A 21,697-nucleotide genomic window follows, 5' to 3' on the forward strand; every position below is an offset into this window, starting at 1 on the left:
CCAAGTGAAGGAAGCTGGTGTCCACCACTCTGTCCCTCCACAGACCCTTTAAGACCTGATGAGCATTCTCAGATATCCTGCTTTTAGTTTAGATCTCCAGCATCTGTACTGTTTTGCTCTTGTTGATGTAAAACAAAAGTTCACAGTGGGGACACACTGGAACTATCAGACGAGTAATCCAGAGAACCAGAATTATGTCCCAGGACACAGGTTCAAATCCTACCACAGCAGTTAAAAGGATAAATGTGGACTACAACCCTAGTTTTCATAACAGTGACTATGAAACTAATGAATCATAAAGACCCATCTGCTTTTCCATTAGGAAATGTCATGCCCAGTGAAGGTATGTCCTATTCATAACTTCAGATCTGAACTCCATCCATGTCTGAAGTTTCAGAAGGGCCTTTCAATAAAAATGGACATTGATAAAGCTGTTTAAGATGGTTGTCAAGGTCAGGTGGCTTACACAATTTCTACTTTCTACATTACAGAACATTCCTACTTTCCCCTCACTGCTACCATCCTTGAATGGGCACACCCTGTGTACAACATGCATTTGGGTGGGCTACATTAGTGCAGAATTAGACTTCTGGCCCAAATCATTGGGCAGTCCCACTCTCTTGAGCTGCAGTTGTACTAGGCAGCTCCAGAAAAGTCAACAGCCTGTGGAGGCTCAAGATGGTGGCTCAGCACCACCTTCTCAAAGGGAAAAAGAGATGGGTTAACTTACACCAGGCTAATCAGTGATGCTCATATCCCATCGCCAAATACAAAGATAAAATTCTGGAAAAATCCTCACAAAATAATTTCAATACATGATATTTAATAGCACATTCATAGATATGTTAATTCTTTGACTGCAATGAAAACAGTGCTTGCTCAACTTTGAAACAAGATGCTAGTTTAATGGATAAGCAACAATGTCTCACCGTTAAATGGCCTTCGTGATGGTCAGGGAAATGGATGAATAAGTACTCAGTGGCTACCAACTGCATTATAGAATCACCAAGGAATTCCATCCTCTGATTGTGACCCCTGTAAATGAGATCAGCATTGTTAAAAATCAATGAGCGCAAAGCAAATTGAATTGGAAAGCACTCCCATTCTTCGGGCTCAGTGCAATTACAGAAGAGCTGAGAGTTTCACAACCAAGACCAAAACTTCTCAAAGTCTATTCTCTGTAGCCTCAACTATGTCCATGAAACGCTGCTTTGTACATTCAATTTGCTTAACGTTACCCAACGCCCCCAGCAAGTGGAGTAGGCAGACCAGTGCAATAACGTTTCTATTTTCTCTTAAGAATTTGAAGGTTCAGGTATTTACCTAAAAGGAGGAACCCACAAAGTTCACCATTTAAAACAGCAGAATTTTATTGCACCAAAATGAAAGTACGTGAAGTGGAAAAAAATACTCTTTTAAATAATGGTAATAAAAATATAATGAGTTGAATTATTTATCCTAGGTCCTTACACCTGTTAAGATTTACACCCCAACACTTATCAAAACTCGAATGATTAACTACTTGGTGTGGGTGCAAGTCAATAATTTGCACACAAGGTGATTCCTTGGGCACTACGTTTATTTCCAGCAAAGTTGCCCCTTGAAATCTCTTCAGATTGCAAATGCCTCATTCAACCTAGGTATTAAGCATACTGGCCTCAGGTCAGAACTCCCTTCATTCTAGCGAGTTTTGAGAAGATTTGTAGCTCAGGTTGAGGTTCCGAATGTAGGTTTGCTTGCGGAGCTGGAATGTTCATTTTCAGCACGGTGGCTCAGTGGTTAGCACTGCTGTCTCACAGCACCAGGGACCCGGGTTTGATTCCAGTCCCGGGCGACTGCCCGTGTGGAGTTTGCACATTCTCCCTGTGTCTGCGTGGGTTTCCTCCGGGTGCTCCAGTTTCCTCTCACAATCCAAAGGTGTGCAAGTCAGGTGAATTGGCCATGCTAAATTGTCCATAGTGTTAGGTGCATCAATCAGAGGGAAATGGGTCTGTGTGGGTTACTCTTCGGAGGGTCGGCATGGACTGGTTGGGCCGAAGGGCTGTTTCCACACTGTAGGGAATCTAGTCTTCAACGAGCCTCCGAATGAAGAATGAAGCTTCGTCTGGAGGTTCACTGAAGATGTTAACTAGTATGGTGACGAAACATCTGAAAACGAACCTTCCAGCTCAGCGAACAAACCTACATCCTTTCACTCTTAACGTTTTTATCTACAAAGCTTCTCAGGTGAAAAACCTCTCCCTCCCCTTGACTTGATTATACCAGAAATTCAACTCATTAATAATAGGTGCATATAATTAAGATGACCTTTAACACTGATTTCCAACACACAAAATTTTAACCGAATTCTGCTGAAAGACATGTCTCCTTCACTCCTACTTGTTCTAAACTCTCAACCTAAACTACTGCACTGAAAGCCACCTGGGATCCTACTCAATTTAATAATTAGCTTGTTCAACCTTTTTCTGTTGTCTTTTTTCTCCCAATTTATCGAATTCTGTGATATTTACTGAAATCTAATGGTCTTTTTTTTAAAAATGAGAAACTGGATCCTAGTTCTTAAAGGACTACCAACACCCACATATCAGGCACATCTCTTTACTCCAAAACCATAAGGATGATCACATTAGCAAGCTCTTCCAAAGGATTCTATTTCAGCTTGGGAGGACTGACTGTTTTTTGACTTTACACTGCAGTCCCAGCCTCAAATCCCTATAAACAAATTATGCAGGAAGATCTAAAATGTGTTATTCTCTAGATTGGCAGCAAAGACCTTAGGGAGGCTTGTTTCAGCCTATGAGCTTTGCCTGTGGGCGTCTTGATGCTTCTCAAGAGCAGTAACATTTTAACAAAACCACTCAAGACGACTGCAACAACAAATCCTAAACAATGCATAGTGAATAATAATCGTCTGCATCATTATCTGCAGAGAGGACAATCACAGTCTGTCGAATTCTTATAACCTGCATGAAGACAGTACAACATGGAGGGTCCATCAAGACTGTGACAGCTGTCTTGAAAGACAATCCACTTTGCCCCAAACTCCAATTCATCCCTGAAATTTCTTTACCTCTGATTATATTTCTATTACCATTAATGTAACAAAAACAGGCGAGTATTGAAGAAATGCCAGTCTTTGGCTTAGCCCCGGAGGAAAATACTACTGAAACTCAGGAAGCCTGGCAGCATCTGTAAAGAGAGACAAGATTAACATTTTAAGTCCTGTGTGACTCTTCCTCAGAATGGCTCTGGCATTGAGTTCGAACTATTAACCTTTTTGCCCTCTCCGTAGATGCAGCCAGGCCTGCTGAATTTCTCCAAATTTTTCTGTTCTCATTTCAGATTTCCAGCGGCCACATTTCCTGCCTTTATCACACTGGAGGGAACTTTGTGGCCTTTTTGTTCAGGAAATTCTATCCTATGCTCTCAGGATTGTAGAAATATGGTCTTCAACCAGTGAGCCATATGACAGCGTACTGGTGGAGGGGGAATATTCCTTGATCCATTAGAATGCTCAGGTTACCACCTCTTTGTAGTTTCTACCTTGTCAACTTCCATTAATAAAAATTTGTTGGACAAATCAAACTGCGTTGTTTTCATCCCAGTTTCTTTCTATGTCTTTTAGATAAACTGGAGATATCAACCATACTTTACAAATTTCTGCACCATTGCAGCTTTCTCTGAGAGAGCTATTTATATTTTTAAAAACTCTGCTCCAAGGTATAATGAAGTACTTGACTCATTGAAAAGTGAGTTGTGTTTCTTAGGTTTTTACTCTTATGCACATCAGCACAAACAAAAACAAAGTCAAATTTCAAATGATCATATATTAAACTACAGGAAAAAGGGCTGGGTGGCAAGTTGGTTAAAGGATTACCCTGGAGAAAGAAATAGAAAACTAAAGGCTCTCCAAACTTTCTAGAGACTCAAGGTGCAAGACTTGAACATATCCCTCTAATCTGCAGGAAGTGGATCCCACATCTGAATGAATATTCCTTTTAGCAAACATAAATGGGCCGCATTATGAACTCAATTGATTATCTGAAACTGGTTGATAGTCTAAACATTATTACACTCAGGATTATTCAGCAAATGTTCCTCAATTGCAGAATCACTTTTTACTGTTGACAATTGATTTTGTGTTTTGCAAGCACAGGCTGGTTGAGTACAGTCTGTGTTCTGCCTATTATGAACAACAAAGGAACAGGGCCTTTGGTTCAATGGGCAAATTGCTGGGATGTACAGCCTGTGTAACTGAACAAACAGACGCTGAGTACAAAGAGTCCAGTGCCAAAACTTTCACCCTAGAGATTTAACAGCCTCTACGATCATGACCAAATGCATCATTTTTATTTTGACTAAAAACCACCCAATAATAAGATCTTGTCCTTTCAGATCTAACCTCACACTCTTTTAATGAGGCAAGATAGAGTGTAGCTATCCCACCAGGTCAGGTCAAGTGAAATTAGAGGATATCATTTGAGGGAAGGCTTTTTTTTAAAATTCAGTCACAGGATGAGGGCATCACTGGCTCAGCCAGAACTGAATGGCCATTTCTAATTGCCCAGAGGGCAGTTAGGATTCATTCACACTGCTGTGGGTCTAAAGTCACATGTAGGACAGATCAGGACAGTAGACTTCTTTCTCTGAAAGGACATTAAGTGAACTACATGGATCTTTACAACAATTGGTCATGTTTACATGGTCATTTTGAGCTAGCATTATTTTCATTCCAGATTTTTAATGAATTCAAATTTCATTATCTGCCATGGTGAGATTTGACCTATGTCCCCAAAACAACAACTTCAATTCTGGAGTATGAAGCCAGATTACTAGGTAAAGGCAGATTGGCAGTTCTGGATTGTAGATTTATTGTGTTCCTTTTGCAGAGATGCTTCAGCCTCCCTCTCCCAATTCTATTCTGATAAAAGCTTGAAACTGAATTATATTTTCAGAAAACATTACAGTGATTAAATCTGGATAGATAAGGAAGTCATAGAGTCATAGAGATGTACAGCCTGGAAACAGACCCTTCGGTTCAACCCGTCCATGCTGACCAGATATCCCAACCTAATCTGGTCCCACCTGCCAGCACCTGGCCTATATCCCTCCAAACCCTCCCTATTCATTTACCCATCCAAATGCCTCTTAAATGTTGCAATTGTACCAGCCTCTACCACTTCCTCTGGCAGCTCATTCCCCACACACACACCATGCTCTGCGTGAAAGTGTTGCCCCGTTGGTCTCTTTTATATCTTTCCCCTCTCACCCTAAACCTATGCCCTTGGGTTCTGGACGCCCCCCCACCCTATTTGTCTATTTATCCTATCCATGCCTCTCATGATTTATAAATCTCTATAAGGCCACCGATATGTTTCACAGATTTGCAAATTTATTCCTTGGTGTTAAAATAAACTCAAATCCAACATTATCCAACATGGCTGGACCTGGAGCAGCAAATCAGCAGCAACTGAAACCAGTAACTTCTCCACTGGGTCCTAAGCAAACTCCCTATGTTAAAAAACCACACAGGAAATTACCTGCTACACTGGGTCCGAAGCAGACGCTCTGCAAAAATACACTGAACTGCAACCTACCTGCTCCACAGGGTCCATGGAAGGATCAGTTAACTGGAAGCAGTCACAATTAATCCACCAGACCACTCAAAAGTAAGAAACCTGCAAGGAAGCGGGGTAAGTGTGCCGGCTTTCTAGTAAGACTGAGACTACGCGGTTTCAAGACCCCCCCCCCCCCATTCCTAGTTTACTCCGAGCAAAAATACGATCTCTGGAGAACAGGATGGACAAACTCAGATCACAGCTCAGCTTCCAGAGTGAACTGTGGGACTGCTATGCACTCTGCTTCACAGAAACTTGCCTCAACCCATCCATTCCCAACTGCGCACTTCAGGCTGATTTTTCTTCTATCCATTGTATGGACCGTACAGCATCCTCAGGTAAGACAAAGGGTGGAGGGGTTTGCTTTTAATCAACACCTCATGGTGCACGTATATTGCAACCCTGGGCAGCAACTGCTGCCCAAATCTTGAATTCCTCACCATCACTCTTCTACCTACCAAGGGAATTTTCCTCTGCTATACTAACTACTGTGTACATACTACTACAAGCAAAGGTTGAGGAAGCTCTGGATGTGTTGCACATCACCGCTAACACCCTGGAGACAAAACACTCCAAGGCACTGCTTATTGTCACTGGCAACTTCAATCAAGCCAATCTAAGGAAGGTGTTGCCCAAGTACCACCAGACACTACCTGCCCCACCAGGTGCTCAAACATTTTAGACCACTTAACGAGTTTTGAGAAGATTTATAACTCAGGTTGAGGTTCTGGATGTAGGTTTGCTCGCTGAGCTGGAAGGTTCATTTCCAGAGGTTTCGTTACCCTACAAGGTAACATTTTCAGTGGGTCTCCTGGCGAAGCACTGCTGATAATTCCTACTTTCTGTTTATATGCTTGGGTTTCAAATATATAAACAGAAAGCAGGAATTATCAGCAGTGCTTCGCCAGGAGGCCCACTGAAAATGTTACCTAGTAGGGTAACGAAACCTCTGGAAATGAACCTTCCAGCTCAGCGAGCAAACCTACATCCATTTTAGAGCACTGCTACACCACTGTGAAAGATGGCTACCACTCTATCCCCCACCCTCATTTCAGGAACTCCGACCACAATGCCGTGTTTCTTCTCCCGGCTTACAGGCAAAAGCTCAAGCAGGAGACCCCCCTCGCAGATACAGGTCCAGTGCTGGTCGGAGGAGGCAGAGGATCAACTCCGGGGCTGTCTGGAATTGGCTGATTGGGCCATGTTCAAACAGTCAGCAAGTACCTTGGACGAGTACACCACCACCATCATAGACTTGATCACCAAGTGTGTGGAGGACTGCACACCAAGGGAGTCAATCTGGGTGTTTCCCAACAGGAAACTCTGGATGAATCAGGTCATACAGAACATGCTAAAAAACGAAAATGAGGACTGCATATGCTGGAGATCAGAGTCAAGATTAGAATGGTGCTGGAAAAGCACAGCGGGGCAGGCAGCATCCGAGGAACAGGAAAAGATACTGCCTGACCTGCTGTGCTTTTCCAGCACCACTCTAATCTAGAACCACCTAAAAACCAGGCATGAGGCCTTCAGATCAGGAGACCCACTCAAATATAAGGATTCCAAGTATGACCTTCGCAGAGCCATTAAGACAGTCATGGACCAATACCGATCCAAACTAGAGACCCAGACAGACACCCAGCGACTCTGGCAAGGAATGAATGACATCACAGGTTCTAAAATGAGACAGTGCAAGAAAGCAGACGATGACACATCCCTCCCAGATCGTCTCAATACCTTCTATGCTCACTTTGGGCAGAATTTTGGCGGAGAGGTAACACCTATTTCAACAAGTCCTGACGAACCTATCCCAACAGTCACTGCATCAGAGGTCAGATCAGTTTTCCTTTGTGTGAATCCAAGGGAAAGCGATGGGACCAGACGGAGTACCAGTCCGTGCACTCAAAGCATGCGCAGATCAACTGGCAGAGGTCTTCTCGGACATCTTCAGCCTCTCCCTGCAGTAGGCCACTGTTCCTGCCTATTTCAAGAGGGCCAACATCAACCCTGTGCCAAAGAAGGCTCATACAACATGTCTCAATGACTACTGCCCAGTGGCCCTAACATCGGTGGTCAGGAAGTGCTTTGAAAGGCTTGTCATGGCATCAATCAACTCCAGCCTCCCCACTACTCTTGACCCACTCCAATTTGCCTATCAGACAAACATCCACGTCAGATGCTATATCACTTGCCCTTCACTCCTCCCTAGAACATCTTGACACCAAGAACAGCTACGCAAGAATCCTACTCATTGACTACAGTTCACCCTTCAACACTAATATTCCCTCGAGACTGATTACTAAAATTAGTGATCTTGGACTAAGCCCCACTCTCTGCAACCAGATCCTCAGTTTCCAGACCCACAGGCCACAATCAGTGAAGATTGGGAACAATATTTCATCATCACTAACACTCAACACTGGAGCCCCCCAGGGGTGTGTACTCAGCCCCCTACTGTACTCACTGTATACCCATGACTGCGTCACCAAATACCAGATTAATGTCTTTTACACGTTCGCTGATCACACCATCATAGTAGGTCAAATCTCAGATGGTGACAAAACAGACCACAGACGAGAGGTCGAAGACCTGGAAAAATGGTGCACTGAGAACAACCAAGCTCTCAATGCCAACAAAACTAAGGAACTCTTTATTGACTTTTGGCGGGATGTTACACATGCCCCCCTACACATTAACTGCACAGAGGTGAAAGCAGTGGAGAGTGTCAAACTCCTGGGAGTGGTCATCCACAACAAGCTTTCTTGGACTCTTCATGTGGACGCACTGGTTACAAAGGCCCAACAACGTCTGAGGAAATTTGGCATGATGGTAAATACCCTTGCCAACTTTTATAGGTGCGCCATTGAAAGCATTCTGTCTGGATGTATTACTACCTGTACCATTCAAAATCGGAGACAGTTACAGAGAGTGAACTCGGCCCGGACAATCACAAAGGCCAATCCCCCATCTATAGAATCCATCTACCAGGCCCGCTGTCAAGGAAAGGCTGCCAACATTCTCAAAGATCCATCCACCCTGGCAGTGTTTTTCTACAACCTCTACCATCAGGGAGAAGGTACAGAAGCCTGAACACACTCACCAGCTGGTTTCGAAACAATTTCTACCCTACTGTTGTTCGAATACTGAATGGACTCACAAACTCTAAACATTCGCCTGTACCTGTGTTTTTGCTATTGCAACTGTTTACCTATTATTTACTTGTCTACGTTACTTAACTCTGTGATCTGCCTGTATTGCTCACAAGACAAAGCTTTTCACTGTGCCTCGGTACACGTGACAATAAATTCAATTCATTTTGTTTTAGTGTTATTTAAATAGTTTAATACATTAAGGGTTTTTTTAAATCTATAGATTCCTGGGGCTTTGGGGATCGTTTTTGGGGAAGGTGAAGCCATCACATCTGACCAGGAATGGGACTAACATCCTAACCGGGAGGTTTTTCTAATGCTGCTGCAGTGGTCAATGCAGTTTCACGGGTGACATTGCAGTTTCTCCACTATAATTTGTGATGTAGAGTGACACAATAGTACAAGTTCAATTCCAGCACAGACTGAAGTCATCATGAAGGACTCTCTTTCTCAACCTCTCTCCGCTCCTGGAGGTGTGGTGATCCTCAGGTTAGACCATAAGACATAGGAGCAGAAATTAGGCCTTTTGGCCCATCGAATCTGCTCCATCGTTCAATCATGGCTGATAAGTTTCTCAACCCCATTCGCCCCGTAACCTTTGATCCCCATAATAATCGAGAACCTATCTGTCTCTGTCTTAAATATACTCAATGACTTGGCCTCCACAGCCTTCTGTGGCAATGAATTCCATAGATTCATCACTGTCTGACTCATCTCCATTCTAAAGGATCTTCCCTATATGTTAATGCTGTGCCCTTGGGACCTAGTCTCTCCTGTTAATGGAAACATCTTTCCAACATCCATGCTATTCAGGCCTTTCAGCATTCTCCAAGTTTTAATTAGATCCCCCCTCATCGTTCTAAACTCCACTGAGTTCAGACCCAGAATGCTCAAATGTTCCTCATATGTTAAGCCTTTCATTGCTGGGATCATTCTCGTGAACCTACTCTACACCTGCTCCAGGGCCAGCGTCAGTTGTCTCACTCTCTAATTAGAGCAGCCCTGTGATCCAGGAGAAAAAGTGAGGACTGCAGATGCTGGAGAGTCAACGTTGAAAAGTGTGGCGCAGGAAAAGCGCAGCAGGTCAGGCAGCATCCAAGGAGCAGGAGAGTCGGCCTTTCTGACATAAGCCTGGGCCTCCTCCACCTCCAAATACAAGCCACCCAACAACTGGAGGAAGAACACCTCATCTTCTAACTTTGGACCTTTCAATCACATGGCATCCACATCAACTTCACCACTTTCCAAATCTCCCCACCCCCACCTCATTCCAGATCGAACCCTCCAACTCAACACAACCCTCTCGACCTGTCCATCTTCCTTCCCACCTATCCACTCCACCCTCCCCATCACAAACACCCTCCATCTGCATCCACCTATCGCCTTTCCAGCTAGCGGCCCCCCAACCCCCACCCTCTTATTTCTCTCTCAACATTCCCCCTCCACATTCCTTGGATGCTGCTTGACCGACTATGCTTTTCTAGTCCTATGATCCAGTAAGATTATGGTGACCTTAACTTCATCTTAATCCCAAACACTTCCAACTAACTGCGAAGATGGATCATTTTGTTAGATGTACTCAAGAGGGAGCTGGATGTGGCCCTTGCAGCTAAAGGGGTATGGAAAGCCACTGAGAGACGACGTAGGCGCAATGGGCTGAATGGCCTACTTCTGCACCTATTTATTATGCTTCTATTTCAATGTACACAACCCATCCCAGAAAAACTGGCGCTCACGTTGTCCGCCATCAGGAGTGCTCAGAGTCGGTGAGACATCTTTCTCCAATGACGCAGCACCAAAATGTTAGCTTGACCTTGAACTGGAGGAAGTCACTGACATCCGACGTGAGACCATTCAGACAAAAAGTTGAGCTTTTCAGTTCATTTCTGAAACATCAATCTGTCGAACTGTAATTTCCACCGAAAATTTCAGCGACATGCTTTGAACACTATCTAACCATATACAGAAATGTTTGAACTTTGGATTTCATTTTGATACTATTAACTGTCACTGACAGCAAAATAAACACAATTCATCATTTGTGTTATACGCAGGAGCTTGGAATGATTTATTACTTATTTCAATTGAATTACTGAGATATGGAAAATATACTTTCTGATGGATCCAAACCATAAACTAAATTGATTTTTTTGACCAAATAAATATGCACACAGTCACTCTTGCATTCAGTTATTGCTTAATGCTTCTGGACTGAGGTTTATTGACATGATTTCAGTTGCAAATATCTTAATCCAGGGCTCAATGCACAGAGAGAGAAGGGGTGATAGGCCAAGGAAAAACATTTTGCATTGTGTCTGCTCACTAATAATTGTTGCAAAAAGGTCAACTGGATTAAAATCTTTAGCCCTTTGGATTTTTTTTATTTGAAACAGTAAGTGTACCCAGTTTTCCAAGGCTGCATATCATCTAGGCACGACAGTTAGCTCCGTTGGCTGACTTGCGATACAGAGTTGCACCAACAGCATGGGTTCAATTCTCACAGCAGCTGAGGTTACCACAAAGGCAACATCCTACTCAATCTTTTCCCCTTGCCCGAGGTGTGGTGATGCTCCTGCTAAACCATCACCAGTCAGCTCTCTCTAATGAGGAAACAGCTGCACGGCCCTTTGTGACAACGGCGACTTCGCTTCTCCAGTAATGAAAATATGTTGAGCCACCAAGTCTCTCGTGCTTCTCAGTTGTAAACTAAATTGCAAAGAATGCTGGCCTAATAAACCAACTTCTTGATCCTATAAAACGAAATAGAAACTGCTGGAGAAACTTAGCATTTGTGGAGAGAGCAAGAGAGATTATGTTTCGAGTCCAAGATATCTATTCTTCAGTAATGCGAGATTTGAAATACTCTTGTTTTTCTCTCTCCACAAATGCTGCCAGACCTGCTGAGTTTCTCCAATGCTTTCTATTTTTATTTCAGATTTCCAGCAATTCACAGTATTTTATTTTCATTCTGATCCTATGAGTTGGTTGGACGATGTTGCATATTTTGAGAATCAGCTTAACATAGAAAAATACAGCGCAGTACAGGCCCTTTGGCCCTTGATGTTGCGCTGATCCAAGCCCACCTAACCTACACTAGCCCACTATCCTCCATATGCCTATCCAATGCCCGTTTAAATGCCCATAGAGAGGGAGAGTCCATCACTGCTACTGGCAGGGCATTCCATGAACTCACGACTCGCTGAGTAAAGAATCTACCCCTAACATCTGTCCAATACCTACCACCCCTTAATTTAAAGCTATGCCTCCTCGTAATAGCTGACTCCATACGTGGAAAAAGGTTCTCATGGTCAACCCTATCTAAACCCCTAATCATCTTGTACACCTCGATCAAGTCACCCCTAAACCTTCTTTTCTCCAATGAAAACAGCCCCAAGTGCCTCAGCCTTTCCTCATATGATCTTCCTACCATACCAGGCAACATCCTGGTAAAAGCTGAAGGTGGCTTTCCTACTTGCTGATCAGATGACTGGGTTATAGAGTCGGACAGTGTGTACACAAACAAGAATGAGAAATGTTGATAAAATTCACACAATTTTCAAACATGGCTCCACTTGAGTCAAAACTAGTGAGAAAACACACTAGCTTAGAAATTCATAGACAAGCGCAAAACATCTGTTTTAAAGCTTTCCTCTGCATTGTCTGTTTCTTTTGCCAATCACCTTCAAAGTCTACCATCTGGTAACTGATCCTGCCGCCAAGAAAATGGTTTTATTTACTTCATCCAAACCATTCATGATTCTGAACAACTCCGTCAAATCCCACTCTAACATTTTGAGCTCTAAGGATAACAACCACAGCCTCTCCACATCACTGAACTCCCACATCCCTGGGAAGCATTCAAGTAAATCTCCCCTCACACCCTGTCCAAGGCCTCGACACCCTTCTGAAGGTGTGCAAACCAAAATCTGACTCAGTTTCCCCAGCTGAGGCCTATCTAGCGTCTTGAAAGGTTGAAAGCTCAGTCAAAGTCCTTTATAATGCGGACATTAGATTCAAATGTTTCCTGTGATTGGAGACCAGAACCAGGGTCACAGTCCAAGGATAATGGGTGGGCCATTCAGGACTCAGATGAGGAGAAATTTCTTCATCCACAGAGTGATGAGACTTTGGAATTCTTTGCCAAAGAAAGCAGTTGAGACCAGAACATTGAATGTTTCAAGGAGGGGTTTGCATAGCTGAGAAGGCCAAAGGGATCAAAGGGTATGCAGAAAAAGCAGGAACAGGGCACTGAGTTATACAACCAACCATGATCATATTAAATGGCGAACCCGGCTTGAAGGGCTGAATGGCCTACTCCTTATCCTATTTTCTATGATTCTCCGTTCAAAGGTGAAACTGCTTTAATACGAAAACTCAAATTTTCAATTCACAAAAAGACGACTTAAAGATAGATTTACCTCTTTTAGGATTCAAGATTCTTGCATCGAAAGTGAATATTGAAACTTTTTAAAATGGACTTTCATGGTACATAATGAATAAAGTTACTGAAACGGAGAACGACATTCAAACTCTCCTCATGTTTTCTTTTCTCCTCAAAAGAAAATTGCATTAATCATCCAATTCGCAAAAGGAAACAAAATGTTCAAGATTTTCAAAATAAAACCGAGAACTACAAATACTGGAAATCTGAAACAAAATCAGAAATTACTGGAGAAACTCAGTAGGTCTGGCAGAATCTGAGGTGAACGAAACAGAGTTAATGTTTTGTATCCAGTGACTCTTTCTCAGAACAGAAAGGGTCACTGGGATGTGGAAGTATTAACTGTTTTTCTCTCTACAGGTACTGTCAAACCTGCTGTGTTTCTTGAATACTTTCGGCTTTTGTTCAATATTTTTGAATTTGGTTCCTCTGACAGTAAACCCAGGGACTCTCAACACTGTTCAGATGGACCAATAATTTACTCATAACAACCGGTCCTCCATCACAAGGTCAGAAATTGGGATGCTCACCAAAGACTGCAAAATGTTCACCACCATTCGCAAATCCTCAGATGCTGAAACAGTCCATATTCAAATGCAACAATATATGAACATCCAAATTTAGACTGACAAGTGGCAAGCAACATTAAATCCACACAATCGCCTGGAAATGACCATCTTCAATCAGAGACAAATTAACCACTGCCCTTTGACACGCAATGGAGTTACCATCACTAAATCCCCCACTAACATCATCTTGGGGGTTACCAATGGCAAGAAACTCAACTGGAGTTACCACATAAACACAATGGAATTAGAATTAGAATCCCTACAGTGTACAAACAGGCCCTTCAGCCCAACAAGTCCACACTGACCCTCCGAAGAGTAACCCATCCCGACCTATTCCCCTACATTTACCCCTGACTAATGCATCTAATCTACACATCTCTGAACACTACGGGCAACTTAGCATGGCCAATTCACCTAACCTGTACAACTTTGCATTGTGGGAGGAAACTGGAGCACTTGGGAGGAAACCCAAGCAGACACTGAGAGAATGTGCAAACTCCACACAGGCAGTCACCTGAAGCTGGAATCGAACCCGGGTCCCTGGCGCTGTGAGGCAGCAGTGCTAACCACTGAGCTACCGTACTGCCCTTAAATAGCTACAAGGTCAGGTCAGACATGAGGAATACCGTGGCAAGTACCTCACATTCTGACTCCCTCAAGCCTGTTCACCATCAACAAGGCACTAGTCAGGAATGTGATGGAGTATTCCCCCACTTGCCTGGATGGGGGCAGCTCCAACAATACTCCAGAAGCTTGACACTATCCAAGACAAAGCAGCTGCTTAATTGGCACCACATTCACTCCCTTCACCACTGGAGACTTGGTCCTGTCGACAAAATAACTGCAGAAACTACTAAATATCCTTGGACATCAACTTTGAAATCAACAACTACTTTTACATAGAAGGACAAGGGCAGCAAATATATGGGAACACCACCACCGTAAAGTTCCCCTCCAAACTACTCACAATCCTGACTTGGGAATACATTGCTGTATCAAGATTGCTGGAATTTCCTCCCTAATTCAATCCAGCAAACACCATTGCTGGAATTTCCTCCCTGAGGGCATTGTGGGTCAACCTATAGCATGTGGATTGCAACGGTTCAAGAAGGCAGGTCACCACCACCTTCTCAAGGGCAACTGGGGTGGGTAATAAATACTGGCCCAGTCAGCTATGTCTCATGAACAAATAAAAGAATCTCTCTCAGTTTTGCAATGTGGTTTTGCCACTCATAATGTGGCCTGCCCTACATTAGAGAAACTAAATGCAGGCTGGGTGACTGCTTTGCTGAACAGCTCTGCTCAGTCTGAAAGCATGACTGGAGCTGCAGTGGATTGGTAACTTTCCCTTCACTTCCTGTGTGATCTCAGCCTCCTACCCTGCTCTAACCAAGTTCACTTGTTGAGGTCCAGGAACAGCAACTCGATCTTTCAATTTGGAAGTTTATCTTCCAGATTCAATGCAGTTCAACAGTTTCAGGTCACAACCACAGTAGCTGTTTTTTTCTTGGATGGAAATTGTTGGAAAAGATTCCCATCCATTTCTTTACTCGTCACATTATCATTCCCGTTTTACCTTCCATCAGTATCCCTTTCTTCATTTATTCACTCGTCTTCCACTCCTCCTTTTCATCGTATTCCTGTTTGTTTTCTACTGCCGTCGCCCCTTTTCCCAGTCCCCATGCCTGCTGCAAATCAAACTTACTCACATTCAGATGAAAGGTCATCGAAATAAATGGAAAACACTTCCATTCAAGACAAGAACACAGGAGTGGAAAACAAAGGAACTTAACTGAATTGAGACATCATTTAAAATACACACAGGGAATGTGGACAGTGACCAAGTTCACTTGACTCACAGTGTTAGATGATTAAATCCAACGGTTCGCAAAGTGAAGGCTCGAGCCAGAAGACGTATGTGAATAAAATTCACTCCAATTGTTTCTTCAAAATCAGTCAGCTTCTTTAGAACAGGAGAAGTGGCAATGAGAGGCCTGTCTGTATTTGATTCCTGTAGCTGATAAAAGAGGATTTAGGGTTTTAATATTTTATCATAAAGTGCACAAAACAGATCCAACAAATATTTTCAACAGGTGAACATCCCATCCAAAAGAAAACCTCTGACCATACAGCCCTTGCTCAGTACTGCACTGCAATGCAGACTCACTCTTACGCTCATGCCCTGGAGTAGGACTTCAACCTAAAACCTTGTGATGTAGAGGTGACAGTGCTAGCAACTGAGCTATGGTTCACACAGGGGTACAAGTAGTCAGATCTCATGCATCATAGGCTTCACTAATTTTTAGCCCATTATGTTATCAAATGTGGCATCGCTCCTGAAACGATACCCAATCATTTTGCCGAGGACCCCAGAGAGAGATATAGTTAAAATTGGTTCAAAATCTCCACATTCATCAGTCATTCCTGAGATTAATGCAATCAGAAAACCTAGAATATGGGGATATATCTTTTTGAATTATACATCAGCTATGGTTAACCAAAGGCAAGTGGCTGGCACTTACTAAGTTGTTACTTGAGCACATACAAAGAGAAAATTACTGGCACAGGGCAGTTGAGTTAGGAGGTACACACTTAAAATGTGAATAGATTCAATTTGAGCAAAGACTGGCTCTGGCTTCATTGTTCACCAACTACTTACTAGGACTGTAACATTCCTGACATACACAAAGCATCTTTTTGTTCACAACAGATATACTGGAATAGTGTTTACAAATCAGCAAAGCAAACATTCTCTGAATAAACATCAACTTTCATCAATCACATTGTGACTCACAAAAAGAGGTGGCTGCTATCCACAAAGCAGTGATTTTGATATGTTGCGTTATTTAACATGGTCTTCAAGGAGCAGTGACAACAACATTGCAATGAAAATAACACCTCAAGCTGACACAAATACAGAAATTGCTGGAGAAACTCAGTGGTGTAGCAGCATCTGTGGAGAGAGAGAAACAGAGTTAACATTTCAAATCCAGTTCTGAAGAAGGGTCACTGGATCTCAAATGTTAACTCCATCTCTTTCTCTCTCCACAGATGCTGCCAGACCTGGTGAATTTCTCCAGCAAATGCTGTTTTTGTTCCAAATTTCCAGGATCCGAGTTCTTTGTTTTATTTTATTTTTCCTTAAACTGAGGATATTTTGTGCAGTTTCATTTGCTATTCAGGAGTTTCTAACAGTTAAACAGGGGCCTCAACTCTCTCTAAATGGACAACGTAAAGGCTCCACAAAACCTGGTCACTCTCCCCAATGAAAGAAACATGCTAAACTGTCAATAAACTGAGTCACAAGTACTGTGAAGACCACTGAACCAGATCAAGGTGAAATTCATTTCACTCTTTCTAATAGGGACATGAAAGAGGCAGCACTGTGAATGTTCAACCGTGACTTGCTCTTGGAAGAATAAATACAGGGACTAGCGTCAGAGCATTGTGCAAGCTGAGCAGAGAGAAACGAAGAGCACACTGGAATGCTGTAAACCTTTCCTCAAATAGTGGGATTTAATCAGACAGCTACCATCTGCTTTGGCAATCAGTCAGAACTATATGGTTAATGTTCTGCGTTTGGAATGAGCTGCAAAAGCTACTTGAAATACAAATTCAAAATGCAATATATATGCAAAGCTCATTCAGTATGACAGACAAACATAAGGATCTTTACAAATTATCTATCATCTGCAGCACATGGGGAAATACAGCCACCGTTCAGACAGCAATTCTCATCAACATGACAAACAGTAAAGTATAAGACCTAAAAAATACAGTTTCTTACTTTTAAAGCTGAATCTTCCAGATAGAATAAAATTTAGCTTGCATTATAGTCACTTTCAAAAATTAAACTGCTGAAAACAGAATGCCAATTAACTCTGAAACCTTTCATTATACCTTCAGTCTAATTGCAATCAATTCTTTTCTTTACTATTTTGTTGGTAAGGGGCTGGGTAAGTCATTTAAAGGGACTACCTAGCCCAGGAATGTATGTATGTGCCTGGGAGTTGAATTAACATCTGTGGACATAGTCATTAACCTGGGACGCTTCACTGATCCTGTCTTTCAAATTCCGCATGTTAATTTTGTTCAGGACACTGTCAGCTCAGAAACTCCTCTCAGATGCTGCAATGAAAATTCATGATCTGAACAGAGAATCCGAAGGGGCAGTGATGTGATTGGAATAAAATATGAAAAGGGTAGAAACGTACATTGCTTGGATAGGAGACCTTTTTTTTATAAAATGAACTGGAGCTGGTATGAAGAACACTGAACCCATTGTGGCCATGGCACTCATAGCAACAGACAAGGAGCAGATGGGCAAAACATCCTCCCACTTCTACTGACAAGAGCAGGAAGCATCATAAAGACTAGACCACTCTGCTATGCAATTAGTGAGCCACCACACCAACTAAGGATTCACCTGAGTAGAATGGGCCTCCATTCACTAGATTTTAGAAGATTTGAGCAGCCAAAATGAATGCAAATTTGTGAAATAGGAATAGGAGTAGACCATTCAAAAGTAGGCTCCACTTTTCAATAAAAGCACAGCTGATGTGGTTATGCTTTCAACCCCACTGTCCCACATAACCCTCAACTCCCTTAATGATCAAACATCTGCCTAGCTTGGCCATGAATGTATTGAAAAATCTCAGATTCCACTGCGTTCTGAGCAAGAGAATTCCAAAAATTGACAACCACTGATAGAAAAGGATTCTCTCAGATTCTAAAATGGGAGAACTATGCCCCTACTTCGCCCAAGAATGGAATCGTCCTCTCAGCATCTGCATTGTCAACAGGCAACATCTGGATATCGGTATCCAGCTTTGCTCTCCTTTTGTTAGAAAATATATAACGGTCAGGTGAAATTTCACAGAAAGGTCACAATTATTTCTGAAACGAAAGTGTTATCAGATAAGGAAAGGTGAACAAAGCTGGATGTCTATGCATTAGCATTTAGAAGATTTACAGCGATTTGCTGAGAGGTCATTCCCCTCTGCAGCAGAACTATTCCAAAAATTACAGGTCATAGGAACAGGAGTAGAACATTCAGCCCCTCGAGCCTGTTCCACCATTCAACAAGATCATAGCTGATTTGTGGCCTGACTCCATATACCTGCCTTTAGCCCATAATATTTTTGCTTAACAAAATCTCAGATTTAAAGTTAACAACCAATCTAACATTCCATTTAAGATGAAGAATTTTACTTTGCTCAGTGGGTTGTTCGTCTGTTGAATTCTCTTTACTTAAGGCTGGGTTGCATATATTTTTGACTGACAAGACAGTACAGTGTTATGGGGGGTAGACAGGAAAGTGGAGTTGAGGCCATAATCAAATCAGCCATGATCGTATCAAATATCAGAGCAGCTAAAGATGCTGAATAGTCTCCAGCTGCTTGTATTTCTGAGGTTTTTAAATTGTCATCCAGCTGACTTTCACCAGCTCAGAGCGAATCACATGTTGGAAATGACACACAATATGCCCAATGGAATAGGACAGGCCGTTCAGCCCATTGAGCCTGCTCCACCATTCAGTGACCGATAGCTGTGGCTGATCCAAACCCTACCTCCATCCATGTATCTTGGCTTGATACCCCCGTCCAATAGAAATTGAACAATCCAGATTAACATTGAAAGATAAGCAGTAGCACCTCCAGATCTTTTTGTGGGACAGGCTTCCATACATCCAGCAATCTTATCCCAAAAGATTTTCCCCAACTTCTCTCCTGCACAGCGTGACCAAGGTTTTGAGATTATAGGCACATGCCCTGGATTGCCCAAGCATTAGGGGATAAAAATCTCTCGTCTTACCCCATCAAATTCTTTCACAGACAGTAGCTACAAGAGCAGGTCAGAGGCTAGGAATAATACAGTGAATAACAACCTCCAGACACCCCAAAGTTTGTCTACCATCTACAAGGCACAAGTCAGGACCGTAATGGAATATTCCCCTTTGGACTGGGTAAGTGCAGTTTCAACAATACTCAAGAAGCTTGACACCATCTCGGACAAAATAGTCCGCTTGACTGGCACTACAAACACCAGCGTCCACTCCTTCCGCCACTGACGCTCGATAGCAGCAAATTGTAATATCTACAAAACGCTCTGCAGAAATTCACCAAAGATCCTCAGACAGCCTTCCAAACCCACAACCACTTCCATTTAGAAGGACAAGGCAGCAGATACATGGGTACACCATCGCCTTCAAGTTCCCCTCCAAGCCACTTACCTTCCTGACTTGGAAATATAAAACCGTTCTTTCAATGTCGCTGGGAAAAAATCCTGGAATTCCCTCCCTAATGTACAGCAGGTGGACTGCAGCGGTTCAAGAAGGCAGCTCACCATCTCAAGGGCGACTAAGGATGGACAATTAATGCTGGCCCGGCTAGTAACACCGATATTCCACAAATGAATAATTTTAAAAAATGTCTTTAACAGCGAAATAATCCCCTAACCTTCAAATCAGCTCAGCTGCCTGTACTGGAGGGAACAGTGAAAGGCCAATTAACAAGAGCTGGTAGGGTCTGTGCCGGAAATGATGACCAGCTTTTTTAAGTGGGGGGAGGGAATGGGGGGTGGGTGAATGGGGTGGGGGAGGTTTGACAGAGAAATTTCCTGGGTTTCTCACCAACTATATGCACGCCCTGTCACTATGATGAGGTCCACTATCGTAACTGGGGATCTAAAATAGAAACAGCAAGTGCTGGAGAAGCCTAGCAGGTCTGGCAGTACCTGTGCAGAGAGGGACAGAGTTCACATTTTGAGTCTGATATGTCTCTTAGTCAGAACAAATTCTTCTGAGGAAGTCATCAACATGTTAAGTCTGTTTCTCTGTCCACAGTTTATTGAGCACTTGCTGTTTTTATTTTAGATCCACTATCACCCACCTGGAGGCCAGGGGGTCAAACAAGTTGTTAATGTACTGATGATATATTCAAGGCCAGTACAGTGTAATGGGAAAGTGCAGGCGAGCAGTCAGTCAGTCAGCCAAGATCTCACTGAATGGCAGAGCAGACATGAAGGGCTGAATGGTGTGCCACTGCTGCTACATCTTAAATCATCTTGCTTGACATCCTGGCCTCCAGACCAGAATCAAATCTTGGTCTTAAGGTTGGAGATGCAGCAGCAGCTCTGACTTTACCAAGCCCTCTTGTCCCTCAAGGTCACCCATTGAAGTTCTGTCTGGGCTGAGTAGAGACAACCATTAATTCTTTAGACTGCCTGGAAAATCAACGAGAAAGCAGTGGCCCAGCATGATCAGGGATCTCTGCTATTTCCCGTTGTGTTCTGGAACATCATCGCTGGATTTAAAGTAGGAATCCAGGAAAGATCTGAGGATCTTTTGAGCTTGTTACTTCCCTTGTAAGTGACATAATACAGCATGTGGCCCTGACAGAAGCAACAGCGAGTAACTAGGGCTTACTGCAGCTGAAGCAAATGAGAAACAGTCCATTGAGAATTCAGAGTGCTCTCTGCAAGGGGAAGCAATGCAAATGAAAAAACAAACAACCCTTATATGCTCAAAAGAAGCAGAAAATATATTCAAGATTTCAACCTATTCAATTTTCTTTCCCAGTCTCTCCACCTGTGCAACATAATTATAGATTCCACTCTTAATCCTATCCGCACAAACACTGATGACAGGATACACTTAAAATAGTGACTATTTTCCTTCCCCTCAGATTGACTAACATCAGGAGTCTTTTGTTGCCCAAGAAACAAAAAAAAACATTAGTTCTGGAGGCCCCTTTTTGCTATCACCTGCAGTAAACCATCCTTTGAAAGTCATAGCTGTGCTCCCTCTTATTGGAGCAAGAAGTTATCCAACAGTGATCAACAATATCTGCACAGAGATATGACGGACACTGTGTTTTCCACATGAAAAATAACTGGTGGAAATGCTCATCAGATCAGGCA

General features: G+C 42.8%; 1 protein-coding gene across 4 annotated transcripts in view; it reads right to left on the reverse strand.

Moving 5' to 3' along the window:
- drosha (drosha ribonuclease III) overlaps nt 1-21,697 on the reverse strand; it is a 172,181-nt gene that overhangs the window by 46,276 nt on the left and 104,208 nt on the right. For all 4 annotated transcript variants that reach the window (XM_072560332.1, XM_072560331.1, XM_072560333.1 and 1 more), the window contains exons 25-26: nt 15,637-15,794; nt 930-1,035 (exon numbers count right to left, since the gene is read on the reverse strand). In XM_072560332.1, the coding sequence (XP_072416433.1) occupies nt 930-1,035; nt 15,637-15,794 (264 nt within the window). The remainder of the gene's footprint in view (nt 1-929; nt 1,036-15,636; nt 15,795-21,697) is intronic.

The sequence above is a fragment of the Chiloscyllium punctatum genome, chromosome 41 (genome assembly GCF_047496795.1).
Source record: "Chiloscyllium punctatum isolate Juve2018m chromosome 41, sChiPun1.3, whole genome shotgun sequence".
NCBI lineage: Eukaryota > Metazoa > Chordata > Chondrichthyes > Orectolobiformes > Hemiscylliidae > Chiloscyllium > Chiloscyllium punctatum.